The sequence below is a fragment of the Macrotis lagotis genome, chromosome X (assembly GCF_037893015.1).
Source record: "Macrotis lagotis isolate mMagLag1 chromosome X, bilby.v1.9.chrom.fasta, whole genome shotgun sequence".
Lineage (NCBI taxonomy): Eukaryota > Metazoa > Chordata > Mammalia > Peramelemorphia > Peramelidae > Macrotis > Macrotis lagotis.
Window position 1 is genome coordinate 601,926,898 of NC_133666.1, and position 15,486 is coordinate 601,942,383.

Sequence of the window (15,486 nt, forward strand, 5' to 3'; positions counted from 1 at the left end):
CTTTAGCTTCCTTAAGGTTCCTTGAACAAGATACTTCAATTCTGGGCATTTTCACTGGCTGTCCCCATGCCTGAAATGGACAGCCCTCTCCTTATCTCCTACTCTTGGTTTCCCTGGTTTCCAAGCCCATTAGAACCACTTTCTATAGGAAGCCTTTACTGGTCTCCCTTAATTCTAATGCCTTATATTGATTATTTCTGATTTATCCTGTGTATATCTTGTTTGAAAGCAGGAGCCACACAAGATGAGGGTGTTTTTGTATGTCTGTTTCATCTGTCTTGGTGGTCCCCAAACTAGTTAATCACCTGATGATCAGCCTTATGGTAATGAGATTCTTAGAACCTACTGAGACTGGTTCACAGAAAAGAAAAACTGTTCAAATATAATTCTGTTCAATAAAATTATATTTGAAGTCCTTGCATTTTCATAGCAATATCTTCTTTTTATTTAGGAAGGATAGGCCTCTTTCACAGGGTGGATTGCTTTAAAATTCTCTATTTTGGGTAGAATGATTTTGGCAGGAGGGGAGGCAATTCCTTGGATTCTAACACTAGTTTTGTCATTTCTTCCCTTTAAGAATCTTTTTGTATACTTTTCTTAATTTTTAAATTTGATTGTCTAGATATCTCTGTGTTCTTTCCTTTCTTCTCCCATAGAGCCATGTGTTATATAACAAAGAAATTTTGTTAAAATAGAAAGATAAGGGGCAGCTAGGTGGCATAGTGGATAAAGCACTAGCCCTGGAGTCAGGAGTACCTGGGTTCAAATCCAGTCTCAGACACTTAATAATTACCTAGCTGTGTGGCCTTGGGCAAGCCACTTAACCCCATTTGCCTTGCAAAAACCTAAAAAATAAAATAAAATATAAAGATAATTCAACAAACTGATGACATTGAAAAAAAATCTGAAATAAGGTGTCTTTTGTGAGAATACTTTTTAAGAATGGGTTCCATCTCTAAATGTCAAAGAGCTATCAGCATGCTGTAGCAAAGCAATTGCTAGACTTTGTATTAGGAGTCCCAGGTTCATGTACCACCTACTCCCATTTACTGTATGGCTCTGAGGAAGTCCTAATCTTCTCTAAGTTTCAATTATTGCATCATTGAAATGGCAATAATATTTGTACACCCTTCAAGTACTGTTGTAGAGTGGGATGGGGTGGATGGGAGGAATGGCTATAAACAATATTTTGATACATGAAGGAGCTATGATATTTTTAATGTCAAGAACCCTAGATTTCACCAAAACAGATGGAAACTCATCTATGACTGGAGAGTAGATATATCTTAAGTAGAAATTAAATAACTTGCCCTAGGTCACATATCTAGTAAATGTCAGAAGTAGGATTTGAGCCCGGATAGTCCTGAGTCCAAGTCTAATACTCTCCACTGCTGCATACTTTTTCTACAATTTTGGAGGTTATTTTTCTTTTTAATGAATTGTATAGAACTACATAAATGTGAGTTACTATTACAACTATAAATGGAAGAATGATTAACAGCTATTATTAAATTGAACAAGAAAATAATTATAGAATTCTAGGATGTGAAGGGAATTTTAGTGAAGTCCCCAAAACTTGTACATCTGGGTTAGCCACCTCTGGATCTGCTCCCATTTATCCATTTTAATTTTAATGAATAAAAGCCAACAATATCTTGAATTAAGAATCAGAAGACTTGGCTTTGATATCTAGATGTGCCAGAACTTACCAGTTGTATGATTCTGATCTGGTCATTTAGGATCAGAGGGTTTGGGGCTGGAAGGGACCTTAGAGATCATAAAATCCAAATCAATTAGGTATTAGTTGAAATTGAGATCAATAGAGGTTAAATAACTTGGGAAAAGGCTGCATGGATCTTCAGTAGAAGAGTCAGGATTTGAACCCAGATCTTTTTTTAGTGAAAATTCAATGTTCTTTCCATTATATCATTGGTATCATTTTTCCTGAGCTGATCTCTAAGGTCCTTAATATTAAGCTGTGAAGTTCCAGCTGACAAAAAACTGGATTTGAACTTGAATAACTGGATTTGAAGTTTCATCAAGGAATAAAGCATAACAAAGTCTTTGTATGGTCAATTTATTGTCATTTTCAAATAAAATATTAAAGGTGCATTTTCATTTCTCTGGAGGTAGCAAATAATGTACTGGGCACAAGGAATTAGAAGGAAAATTTATAAACCCAAAATACCCTTATAAATCTGAATTATTTTAAGGGAATAAAATAATTGAGAATTGTTTTTCAAGTATCTGGGACAAGAAACAGTACTATTTGCATTTGATGCTAAAATCTAAGACTCTGGGATCATAAAATATAAAATTGAAGCTACCATGATTTAAATGAGAAACAAAAAAATACCTAGATAGGTATTTATCCACTTATATTCTCTTCTTGACTTACCCCCTCTCATTACCCCTGCTGTTACTAACTAGTAGCTCTGAGGAAGCATTTAAAAGAAGAAAGAGGGAGAGGGGAAAAGCAAAATAATTCCAAGAAGAAGAAATGGAAAAACACTTGTGGATGTGAAAGGCTGACTAATTCTGCTCTGTGCTCTGTTTACTTGCTAAAAATGTCCAATCTGCTTGAGTTGAGTGGGAACTTTATCAATAAAATAGGAAGTAAAAAACTAGAAACCATTCCCTCCCTCACCCTATTCCCTTTCCCACTTGATCAGGGTCTTCAAAATTCATCTTCTGTCCATAAGGCCACTTTGTCTTAATACTGTGATTTACCTTCCACAAGAGAATCTTCTTTTTTGATAAGTGGAGAGAAAATGGGCTTATTACACAGGGATCCACCATCTGGCTGAGGATTGATTCAGAGATTTAGGGCAGGTTCTGACTAAGGTTGAAAGTTGTCCCTTAAAATACATCTTACAGCAAAAATGAGCATTTTCTTTGGGGGGGGGTATGTGGCATGGGTGGGGGGAGATGGGTACTGTGCAAAAAGTCTTTTGAGAAGCAAGCTATAGAAGGCTGGGAAGATGAGGGGTAAGGAGCTGCCCAGAGAGCCAGATGGATCAGTAATTCATCAACAGTCAGACTTGCTGTTAGTAGTACTGTGGAAGAAATGCTGGTGCAGGATGGGTCGAGGAGATGGAATAGTTTGCAAGTGCTGGGCAATTTTCCTATCTATATCCACTGGGGATGCACACTAGAGGCACTGTGATGTGTTTGTTGGCTTGTCACCTCTCTAGGTTTTTAGGTTTTCTCCTCTGCAAAATGAGAGGACTCAATTGGCCCTAAAAGTGGGAGCCTCTGGTTCTCTAGAGGTCCTGGACTGACTGCTCCACAGTCTGCTCTTCAATTGGCTGCAAGGCTTCCTGAACATAGACAATGAACTCGGAGGCCTCTCCCCCTTGGGTGTAGACAGTCACCGTCTCAATCCCTTCCACGTCATCAGATGACACGACCAGGTGGTGCTGCTCAGCCAGCTCTACTGAAGCTTGCTGTAGGGTTTCCTGGATCATCACAGTATGGTTGGCACTCTGCTCCTCCTCAGTCACCTAGGGAGAAGTGAAAGGACAAGGTCATGTGGATTCTAGTGGATAATGAGGTAAAACATACCACAAAGAGGTTGGGGGATTTACTTTGAGGCAGAAACACAGAGAAGTCACTAGGGATATAATGTTCCAAAACAAAGAGCTGTCATGGTCCCTGTTAATAATTTACTATCAATCCCCTTTAGCTGTGTGAAAGATATGTATGTAATTTATCATAGGTGTCTTTATTTTTGGTAGTTCAACTATTTGTGAGAAGATCGATACCATCCTAGAGAGATACACACACTCCCTTTCAAGGAATCATTATACCTAGGAATCATCAATCAACTCTAATACCTTAGACATCCTAGGTAAAAGAACAATGTGTACAAAATAAGTGACAAAGTGCTGGGGAGGTCAAGTTCCCAAACATCAACCACAACCACATGGCATGTGATGAAATGGAGGAAAGGCCTCCATCCACCATATGGAAGACATCCTCTGTGCACTCAGAGACAGATGGTATAAACAACTCAATCCAATGTCTAGGATTCTTAGATGTTCACTTAGTCATTCACTGGTCATTACAATACAGGCCGGAGGTGGAGTGCTAGTAAATCAGTAGCGGTTTATCAATTACTTTCTTTGCAAGGAACCGATTTGCAATCCATGGTATTGCTCCATTCCTTGGAGTTCCACCTTGCTGTTGTGCAGCCAGATATTTAATACATGATCATAAGTAGTCAGGTGAATCATAGAACAATCAGATTTGTGGCTTGAGTGATCTTTCCAGGACAAGCCCACTAGACAGGACAATACAATTACATTACTTGTAACCATCCCAGTAGGAGTCCAGTTGAAAACAACTGGGGTGATTGTATAATTTGGGGGGCAGAGTACAGTGCAAGTTATACTGACACACTTCCCTTAACACAGGCAAGCACAATTCAGGGCAGGATCTGTCATGATTAATGGATGACTTCTGTTATTTTGTTTTCATTGTTTTCCCAAGCCCAGAGCCTGCCTATAAAAAGGATCTCTAAAAACTAAGTTATTATTAACTTCAATATACTATCATATTAATCAATATAAAAATCATAACTTTTGACAAACTTCATTCATTCAACATACATTCCTTAAGCACCTACCATGTATAAAACACTGAGTTGGGTTAAAGGAGGCTGTGATATTTAGATGAGATATGATTTCTGACTTTTATGGAGCTTATAGTTGAATGAGTTTAAATGGCAAAAATGGAAAAAGGACTCTTTTCAGATTTAAAACACTAAGAATAAAAAAATGAAGAGGAATTAGGAGTAAAGAACATATTCAAAATAAATGAGAAGGCCAATTCATTGTTCATTTTATTGAAAGAAATGAATACGCTTAAGTGATAGCAGAAAGGATTGGGGTTAGTGGTAGTGAATTAAACTGGATGTGGCAAAATGATGGGCACAAATTTCTAAAATATGTGGCAAGAAATCCAGGTTTTTTAAAAGAATGACTGGTATCACAGGGATCTCAAAAGGTCACCTGTTCCTTCAGGCAGGCTACGAAAGCCAGGCAAAGAGCTACCCTAGATTTTAAAAAAGAAAAAGAAACTCCAAAATTTCTTCTATTAATCCATTCCAATGGTTGAGAATAATTTTAAAAGGACCCAAGTTCCTGAAGCTGCAATGTAAGTACCTTTGACCTTGTCTTTATCTTCAGTGGAGATGAAGAGAGGTAGGTCAACAACATCCATGGAAGATTTTTTTCATATTACTGGAGGCCATTATTAAATGGACTTACCTCTCCCAGTCTGAAAGATACCTTCTTCATGGGCTCTTTCCATGTAGGTCTCATCCTCTGAATAAAAGGGCTATGTGGCATGGCAAAAAAACCTTTGGATTTAGAGGTACACTGAGGACAGTACTAGGACCTTGACCATACAACCACTCTATATGACCTCAGATGAATCATATCTCCTTTCTAGGCCACAGATTCCAGACTTTTATATCCTTATTTTTGTTCCACCTCTGTATTTCTTTGCCAGCAATAACAGTTACCATTTAAAGAGTACTTGGAGGTTTTCAAAGCACTTGAATATTAAGTTCTCTTATTTAATCCTACCAGTAACACTGTGAGAGTAGACGTGAGATTTTCCTGATTGTAAGAGGGGGGAAAAAAACCTCAAAACAAGAGATCAAGTGACTTGCCCAGGACCACCCAGGGCAAGTGAGGGAGGATTTGAACTTGGGTCCTCCTAGCCCCATGCCTAGCACTTTTAACCTCATTGGAACCCAACCCTTCTCCAGCCAATCCACTCTTGCAGAAGGTTTGAGGTTGATGTATAAAGTGAAAGCTGTTTGAAGGCCAAGGACAGTTTTAATTTTTTTTGTTTATCCCCTTAATTAGCACAATGCTTACTGGACTGAACAGAGAGAATCTAAATGCCCTAAGATGACTTATACTGAGTAATATGGAATGATCTGATGATTCCCACATCTCTTCTTTGGTTTCATTGCCAGGACTATGCTTTCCAGATTTTATTGGGGACTTGTGCATAAACTGCCTCCCCAAGGCAGATAAGCAGCTCATTTGGGACCCAAGGGGCTGCTGAGGGGCTCTGAGAGACTAAGTGACTCATTGGGGTCACTCTGAGTTGTGACTTAAATATGGGTCTTCCAGACACTGAAGTTGACCCTCTCTCCACCACCCCTACCTTTGTCTTCACATTATTAACAGGAATACCACTGCATTCATGACTCTACTTCAGGTTTTGACTTCTTTCCTAAATAACATGGCAATTTACCACCTTTGATTCTCTTTTTCTTTTAGTGTGGAGACAATGGAATAGACAACAAGTTCTACTAAAGGCTTTTTCCAGAGTTGTGGTTTTATGAAACCTTATAGAAAACACCATGCGTCAAAGAGGGAAGCTTATTTTTCAGGTCATAAAGAAAGGAAAAAGAAGAGAAATCTCTGGTAGTTCCTCCCACAATACAGTTGGGCTGAGAAGGAATGTGTTATTTGGATACAAACAGTCTAACAAGAGCTGCACAGCCGCCCGAAGCAGTAGAAACCATTAATGCATTTAGTCTGCCTTCTTTCTGGAGTGAAGAGACAGAATTTTATTGTGTTTCTATTTCACTTAACTGGGAAAATGTACTTTGAACTGTGCCTTTAGAAGTGAGCATTGATTTATTTCCCTTTGAAAGAGACTAACTGACAGACATGGGAGAATGGGGAAAAGGAACAAGAAAAGCATTCCCTCTCTACTCTCTATGAATTCTGTACATAGAAAAATACAGCGTAATCAAATACAATTTATGACGAATCTTTTAGCTTTGACATATGGAAAGAAATCTGAAGGTAAATAGACAACATGATGCTAGCTTACTAGGAGAACATATGGTAAACAATCATACTGACCAACTTTTACACGTATTGGAAATATTTGGATATATATTTCCCATCTCCATCCCCATCCCCAGCAGGGCCATTTCCAGGAGCCAAAATATGGAGTAGTTATTTGCAAAAGAAGCAGAGTGGCCTCGCAGAGAGAGGACCAGCTTGGAGTCAGGAATAGCTTTATTCAAGTGCTATTCCTGAGACATGTAGTTTAGATGACCCTGGGTAAAACCTTTCACTTTTTCGTTGTCCCCAGATGACTTTCTAAGACCTTTAAGCTGTACTCCTTGCTTGAGTGACAGGAGTTTCCTCACTGAGAGTTCTCTCTCTCAATTAAACCACAGTTTAGACCTCCTTGCCCCAAAAAATGAAAGGCAGAAAAAAAAAATCTTAGCTAGTTAAAAACCTTAAAGTGTACGATAATTATTTAGACAGTGAATTCCAGTCTCAAACATTTATTAGATATGTGATCAGAGGCCAAGTCCCTTAATCTCTCATACCCTCAGTTTCCTCATCTAGACATTTACTTTTATTACAATTTAAGAGTAGGGAAAAACATTTCTCTTCTGATACATTATTAGAGGAGATGGAGGGAATCTTGGGTTTTTGAAGAAAAAGCATATGGACCATGTCCTGACATAGGGGCAGAAGCTGCACTTGAGAGTCAAGTGACTTGGGGACAAGTCCAGTAGATGAAAATAGAGTAGTAGTAGTAGTAGTAGTAGTAGTAGTAGTAGTAGTAGTAGTAGTAGTAAAGAAGTGTCAGTTATTGTCCTTAATAATTAATAGTAGTAATAATAATTGGTAGAGGGGGATTCTAAATAGGTCAGAAAATTTCAGCTCTCCAGATTTCTACTAAGTCATCAAAAAACACATTAGGGTGAAAGTGGGATGGCAAAAACAAACAAAAGTTTTGGCAGAACAGATCTGAAAAAAGATCAGGGGACCAAAGTTCCACTGGCTGAGTGAAGTGCAAACACTTAGGGACTAGCTCCCTGAAACAGCAAGAGGCAAGTCCTGGGGGAAGTCAGATTGGGAGGTAGCCTCAGCCTTAGCTTCAGCCACAGGAATTTTCACTTGTGGTACAGTATGAGGCATTGGGCATCTGAGCAGGGGAAGAAAAGGAAACTTAGCTGATAAGTGGCTGTCAACACCTACAGGAGAACTGAGTTCTTGGTCTTGGTTATAGGCCAGAGGGGAGAACTGAAGCTTATAGTGACTGGAGGATAATCTTAGAGAGTAAGGTCATTTCTAGCACAGTGTGCTGCTGTGGTTTGCAGGGGAAAAGGAGTGCAGAGCTTGGGCCCAGGACAAAGCTGCTGAGGCCAAGAGACACCATACCCCACATGGCAGGACTAGAAATGACTAACAATAAACTGCTAAAAAAAACCTTTTTTTTAAACATGAACAGGCAAAGGAAAAAGAACCAAATCATAGACAGTTACTATGGGAATAGAGAAGGCAGGGTTCATTTTCAGAGGAAGATGCTAAAGCAAAACAAAAGCCTCTTCTACCCAAAAGAATAATGTGAAAGAGCTATTGGCTCAAAAAAGAATTCATTGAGGAATTCAAAAAAGATTCTAAAAATCAAATAAGAGAAAATGAGGGCAAAGTAAAAATGAAAATAAAAGCAATCCAAGAAGAACAACAAAATTATGAAAAGAAAGTAAACCAACTAGAAAAGGAGATGCAGAATCTTAAGGAGGAAAATGACTCCTTGAAAATCAGAATTGAGCAAAGGGGAAGCCAGTGAAGTTATAAGAGATACAGAAATATTAAAAGGAAATATAAAGAATGATAAAATAGAAGAGAAAGTGTGATACCTTGCAAGAAAAACAACAGATTTGGAGAACAGATCAAGAAGGAAAAAACCTTTAAGCTATGATCAAAAAAAGAATCTTGACTTAATAATACAAGAAATAATTAAAGAAAACTCTCCTGAAAGGTTAGAACAAGAGGAGAAAATAGAAATAGGAAAAAAAAAAATTCACCAATCACCACCTGAAAGGGATCCTAGGAGGAAAACTGACAGGAATATGATAGATAAATTCTAAAAACCCCAATTTAAGGAGAAAATATTAAGAGCAATAAGAAAAAATAATTCAAATATGGCAGAATCACAATTGGAATTACATAAGACTCAGCAGAGGTTACTTTAAAAGACCACAAGTCTTAGAATCAACATATATCCAAGAGCAAAAGAACTGGGGTTGTAGTCAAAAACATCATACCCAGTAAAGTTAAGTATAATCCTGAATGGGGGGAAAAAAAGGACATTCAATGAATTGCCAGACTTTTAGGATTTTGTTGAAAAAAGACCTGAACAGAAAAAGAAAACTTGACATAGAAGAACCAAAAGAAATATAAGGTAAACATTAAAGACTAATTACAAGGGACTCAATAAGGTCAAATTATTTACTATCTATATATGGAAATATAAACCATATGGCCAAGACTGTTATTGGTAATTGGGTAATTAGAAGGAAAGATGGAAATAGAGTTGATTGGGATAGGATTCTTAAAAGCAAAATGGTCTAGGAAAAGATTTTTTTTTTTAAAGAATTACCCATCTTATACAAAAGAGGTGTGAGAAGAAATGATAGAAAGGAATTGGATGGGGAAGGAGAGCTGGTAGTTCTGGAAACCTATTCTCATCAACAATGGATTAGGGGACTGCTAGGTCAAAGGATATAGAGCATCAGCCCTGGAGTCAGGAGGACCTGAGTTCAAATCCAGTCTCAGACATTTAATAATTACCTAGCTGTGTGATCATGGGCAAGTCACTTAATCCCATTGCCTTGCAAAAACAAGAAACCAAACAAACAAAAAAAGAGAAATGGGTTAAAGTGGGAATACTATATAAACATGCTATGTATATATATGTAGTATGTATATAAAATCTTCTAGATTCAGAAAGAATTAAGGAGGAGATAAAGAGGGTAATGCTGGGAATAACAAAAGTAAGTAAGATAAAATGTTTTATAAATGAGTATGTAGATTTATGGGGAGGGGGACAAAGAAGGGTATGCAAAGGAGGAATTCTTTGAAGGACAATTGATTAAAGAATAGGAAGCAAGTAGAAGTGGAATTGAGGAATGTGAAGGGGTTGTTTCCAGGAAATGCTATAAAAATTAGAAATGCATAATGCAACTATATATATATCTATGAATATACATATGTGTATGTGTGTATCTCTATATCTAGGTATATGCATGTGTATATATTATATATTTATATGTGCATTTTATACATTACATGTATGTATATGGTTACATACATGTACACATACATGTATATGTATGCTGATGATTAATTGGAGTTGCCTGAGGTGAGGTGGGAGGAAAAAATATACTGTATAACAGAAAAGAGAAGAAAATCTGTAAGGAAGCAATGTAAAGTCTATTATAGAAGTTTTCTTGAAATTGAAATTTATTATTTAATGTTATGAATCCTCCCATGTTTTGCTGCACAAAGTTTTTTTTTTTAATTTTGCAAAATAAAAAATAGGTTTAAAATAATAATAATAACTGCCACCAGCTATGTGATAATGGGTCAATCACTCAACTTGTCCAACTCATTTGTAAAATGAGAAGATTGGGTCAGATGACTTCTATGGATCCTTCCAGGTCTATGATATATATTAAAAAGTCAAGTAAAAGATTCCGTCTAAACAAAGTCACTTTATACTCTAATTAGGATTAGTAATAGAGGTGAGTCTTACTTAATGGAATAGGTTTGTTCTTACAAAATGGAGTTAAAACACAAATTTTCATTAAATCAATACCATTAAATACAGAATGTACAAATAACAAGAGGAACTAAATAGCTTAATTCAAGAAAGCACATTTGACTGTATAGGTATCAGAGTGTAATAGGATGCATAGCTAAAATGTGGTTCTGAGAGGGTCCATATTTATTTTTCTAAAGGAAAAGAAAGATAAAAGGGGGGTGCAATTTCATTGCATATTAAGAAGACCACCCACATGAGAAAGTCCAGAAAATAGGAGGTAAAAAACAGACATACTTCTGTCAGCAAAGTATAATACTAAAGACCACCTGGGGAGATGGAGTAAATTGATGAGGAGTTTGGAAAACAGATTACAAGACTGACATGATGGCATGGTAGAGCAGTGATGGGGAACTTTAATTACCCAGACATCTGCTGGAGCTCAGACTCTGCCAAAAGTAGAGATGCTAATAATGTTTTTGGCTTATTGTAGTGAGAAGGTGGTAGAACTGACAAAAAGACATTCTGACCTGAACGTGATTCCTATCCAAAAGGATGAACATTTTGGGGGGGGGGAGAGAAGGGTCAAGATAATTGGGACATTGAAGGGAAGGGAACTCTCTAATTTCAAATTTATGATAGAGAAGAAAGAGGATAGAAGTAGTCTGAAATACATCCTAGACCAGTCTTCTATTTTAGGATAAAGAGAGGAAGTGGTCATGTCAATTATACTAGACATTATAAAACAATTTTTATTTTGCTTCTATTTTCTTGTCAAAGTGAATAACTTTTGTACTGAAAAGCTAAAATAAGATTCCTTATAGAAAGTTGAAATCCATAAGGGAAAGGAATAAAAGAATGTGTTCTGCTCTTGATGAATTCAAGTACATCAGGTACAATAAGTTTTAGGGTAGCTAGGTGGTACAGTGGATAGAGCACTGGGCTTGGAGTCAGGAAGACTCATCTTCCTGAATTCAAATCTGGTATCAGACACTTACTGTGTGACCCTGGACAAGTCACTTAGCCCTGCTGCTTCAGTTCCTCATCTGTAAGATGAACTGGGAAAAGAAATGGCAAACCATTCCAGTATCTTTGCCAAGAAAATCCCAATTGGGGTCACAGAGAATCAAATATGACAGGGAACAACTGAACAATAAATCAACAATAAGCCATTTCCTAAGCTATCAAAAAACCTGGTAAATGTGATTGCCAATTTTCAAATGTTATGGAGAATGGAAGAAGTCCCACAAGACTGAAGAAGGGTCAGTGTTTTTTCTGGATTTCAAAAAGAGAGAAGAGGATGAGCTCTGCAAATTATAGGCTGTATTCTTGACTGTATTGTGAAAAGGATATTAGGAACAAAAAACATTAAGTATATAGGCTAACTTGAAAATGAAATATAAGTGTGTTTGTATATGTATGCATACAACGTATGACATAAATGTACACATGCATATATGATGGGTTGATTTTCCCCCCTATAACCTTTATTTGCAATGATATCTTTCTCCCCTTCCCCACCCAATTAGCCACTCATTTCCTTGTTTGATAATATTAATTGGTAGATTAGGGGAATTATGTGAATACAGTTAACTTTTAGCTTATATAATTTTTATGAACAAGATAGAAAGCTATAGGCTAGGCAACAGTCAAGTTCTGTGGATTCTGAATCACTGACCACATGGATGGTTCACTAGCAGAATGTCCCAGGATGCTGCTTCTGGCTCTGTGCTATTTGTTATTTGTATCGATGGTTTAGTTAAGACATTACTGACATGCTTTGTGTCATCTTTAAATTTGATAAGTGAATATCCAAAAAAGACAACAATTTAAAAATCAACTGGTTAAAACAACAGACTGAATTCTTTTTTTCAAAATAAACTTTGTGAAGCTATCAGTGTGAAAAAAATTATAGCATGAAACTTTGTACTACAGCTTGGTAACTCATAGGCAGTTCAGAATCATAAAGTAATGTAAGAATTGATGGTAAATGACTTGCGTATATTCTCATAACTAGTAAATATTCAGGTCTTCCTAACTGCAAAGCTGACTCTCAATCCACTATAACACACTGAAACCATTGGGCTAAGTAGAAGATGAAACTTAAGGGGAAATATGCAAAACCCTCTAGTTGGATTTCAAAATATCATCTTCACAAATACAAAATGGCAGAAATGAAGTAGGGCATTTATATAGTACTTCTTGACAAAGAGATGAGAGTTTAAGGAACTTCTAGGGTCCCATAGTACATAAATATTAAAGGTGTTAAATGGAAGGTTGGACCACAAATTTTACTTGGAATAACAAACATGGTAATTGGTAGAATTGGTTTTATCATCTGCCCAAAGGAAAAAAAAAAACCTCAACAATCTTCTAATCATAAAACATTTGACAGTACTGATGATAAGTCTAAGCAAAAAGCCACTATCACAGTAACCATAGCTTATATATCAATGTCTCTTACAGATATTCAAAAATCAGAAAATTAAATTATTAAATTATATAAGTAATCCTATATCTTAATGCTTAATATCATTAATACAAAGGTGCAAATAAGGGATGATGGCAAAAACGTGATGGAAAATAGAATTCAAGATTAGGAAAGGGAAGAGAGCAAAAGCATGTAGGCTATTGAGTATATATATATATATATACATATATATATATATATATATCTGAATATCAAAAAAATTTCTTCAGAAAGAAACCTGCAAGCTTTAAGTCTTTGGGCTGCCACATCCCCAAGGACAGCCTGAACCAGATTAAAATATAACTGAGAAATAGAATTGGAAATATATATATATATATGTATATATATATATATATATGTATATATGTATGTATATGTATATATCCAGATTAAAATATATAACTCTTTTAAAAACAATAAATAAAAATACAGCATAGATAACTTTCACCTGTGGCTTTTAAAGCAATACATGACCCATATAGATCCATTTCCATTTAGGTTTGACACAGCAGGACACAGCAATCGCAGAAGATTCTTAAAAAGGAGATGTCTAGTCTTCAATATGAAAATAATTTCTAAATCATCTTTCTATGAGCATTTAAAAACAAAGACTTAGTACCAAATTATCAAAATATGAAGAAATTCTGCCATGCAATGACAATAGCTCCAACCTGAACTATTCAAATAAATTCCTGGAAAATAAAGGAAAATACATCAACACGGATAATCACTTTTTATTTCCAGTATAAAGCAGTTGCTACAAGCTGACCCAAAGGATCTCAAAACTTCCTTCTATATGCCATGCTTGCCAAATAACTACAACAGACCAAGAAATAGGAAAAATGAAAAAGTCTCTGCTGTCAAGGTGATTACAGACGAATCTTTTACTCCCATGCAATTCTGGATACAGTCCATGTTTTTTAAAAGCACAATATTGATGGACTAATTCAACTGGCTGACAATCTAGCTTCTTGTCATAAAATGGGTAACCTACTTTTCATCCACGTTGTGTTTCCTATGTGGTTGGTTTGACTTCTTTCAATTCTATTCCTATATAGTTTTCCAAGTTCCAGACCTTGACAAAATTAAAACAATTTCATCTATAAATGAGAGAATGCAACGACCCTCAAAATCAATAGAAAAATCCTTTTTCTATAAATATACCTTATATAGGGTATCTTCTACAGTATTAGTAAACACTTTTGGCATATATCTCCTTACCTGATATTTAGTTTAATGTTGTTCATGAATAATTCATGATCATTGAATAGTTATCTGCAGTCATGTCTGTCATGTAGTCTTGAATAGCTTTGTAATGTGATAAACCTTATCTCAAGACTGCCTTCAAAGCTACATTTTATTCTTATGCTTTCTTTACATAAATAAACACAAATGGATAGAAATTACTAGAGTAAACTGATTATATATTTCAATTTCACAATGTCAAGCATTATCTGATTTATTACAATGCTTTTCATGACATCTTTTCTTCAGATGCATAGTTCATTATATATAGCAAAACACATCTGTACTTATAAAGGAAGGGTGACTAAAAATTAAAGACAAATTTATAGATCAGAAAGTCTGGAAACTGTCTACAACTATCTGTTTAGTTCATTATATTTTTCTTCCTCACTTGGCTAGTCATGCACTTCATATTATACTTTACAGTAGGAATTATTTAGTCTTTATGAATAAATAGCCTCCAAAAGACAGGTTTCTTTCCTCAAAAAAATTGTACCTAATATTTCTCACAGAAAGGATAACAGCAGAAAATCATAGTCAATGGAGTCTCAAAAATTACCACCTAATCATGCATTGGGAATTCCAGATTACCTCTGTCTCTCCAAATAGCAGATATCTGGTTAAAATAAAAAGTGAATATTTATCAGACATGGTGCAGGGCCATCCTGAGGTAATACTATCTTCATTCTTCACTTAGTCCCTTAGACCAGTTCCTCTAAGCATTCTGCTTATATCATCAACTGTCTCATTGCTAATTCAACCTTAAATCACAAAGATATGACTATCCAACTTAAAACAACCAAATCTATAGTTACTCAAATGAGAAGCCTTCCCTTTTTTTACTAAGATGAAATAGCAACTTCTCCACTTCCAGGATATTCCCTTTCCCCCTTTTTCTGACAGCTATCCCCTTAAGCTGCCATACAGTTATATGGGAATTTTGTCTTGGGGAATAGAAGACTAAGAGGAGTCGAGTCAAGGTCATTGACTTCAAACATCTGAAAGACCACCATGCATAAGGAGATCTACTCATCTTCTACAGATAGTTAGATGCTGCAGGAAGGCAAAATTAAGAATATAATGAAGATTTCCTAATTTCCTAATGATTATGAGAACTATCTCCCAGGGTAAGAACCTGTAAAGATACCTCTGTCCTTGAAGAATCTTTAGAT

General features: G+C 36.0%; 1 protein-coding gene across 1 annotated transcript in view; it reads right to left on the reverse strand.

Annotated features, from left to right (window-relative positions):
- Window positions 1-910: 910 nt before the first annotated feature.
- ZFAT (zinc finger and AT-hook domain containing) overlaps window positions 911-15,486 on the reverse strand; it is a 284,095-nt gene continuing 269,519 nt past the window's right edge. The window contains exon 16 of the mRNA XM_074202542.1: window positions 911-3,503. Within this exon, the coding sequence (XP_074058643.1) occupies window positions 3,264-3,503 (240 nt within the window). The 3' untranslated portion in view covers window positions 911-3,263. The remainder of the gene's footprint in view (window positions 3,504-15,486) is intronic.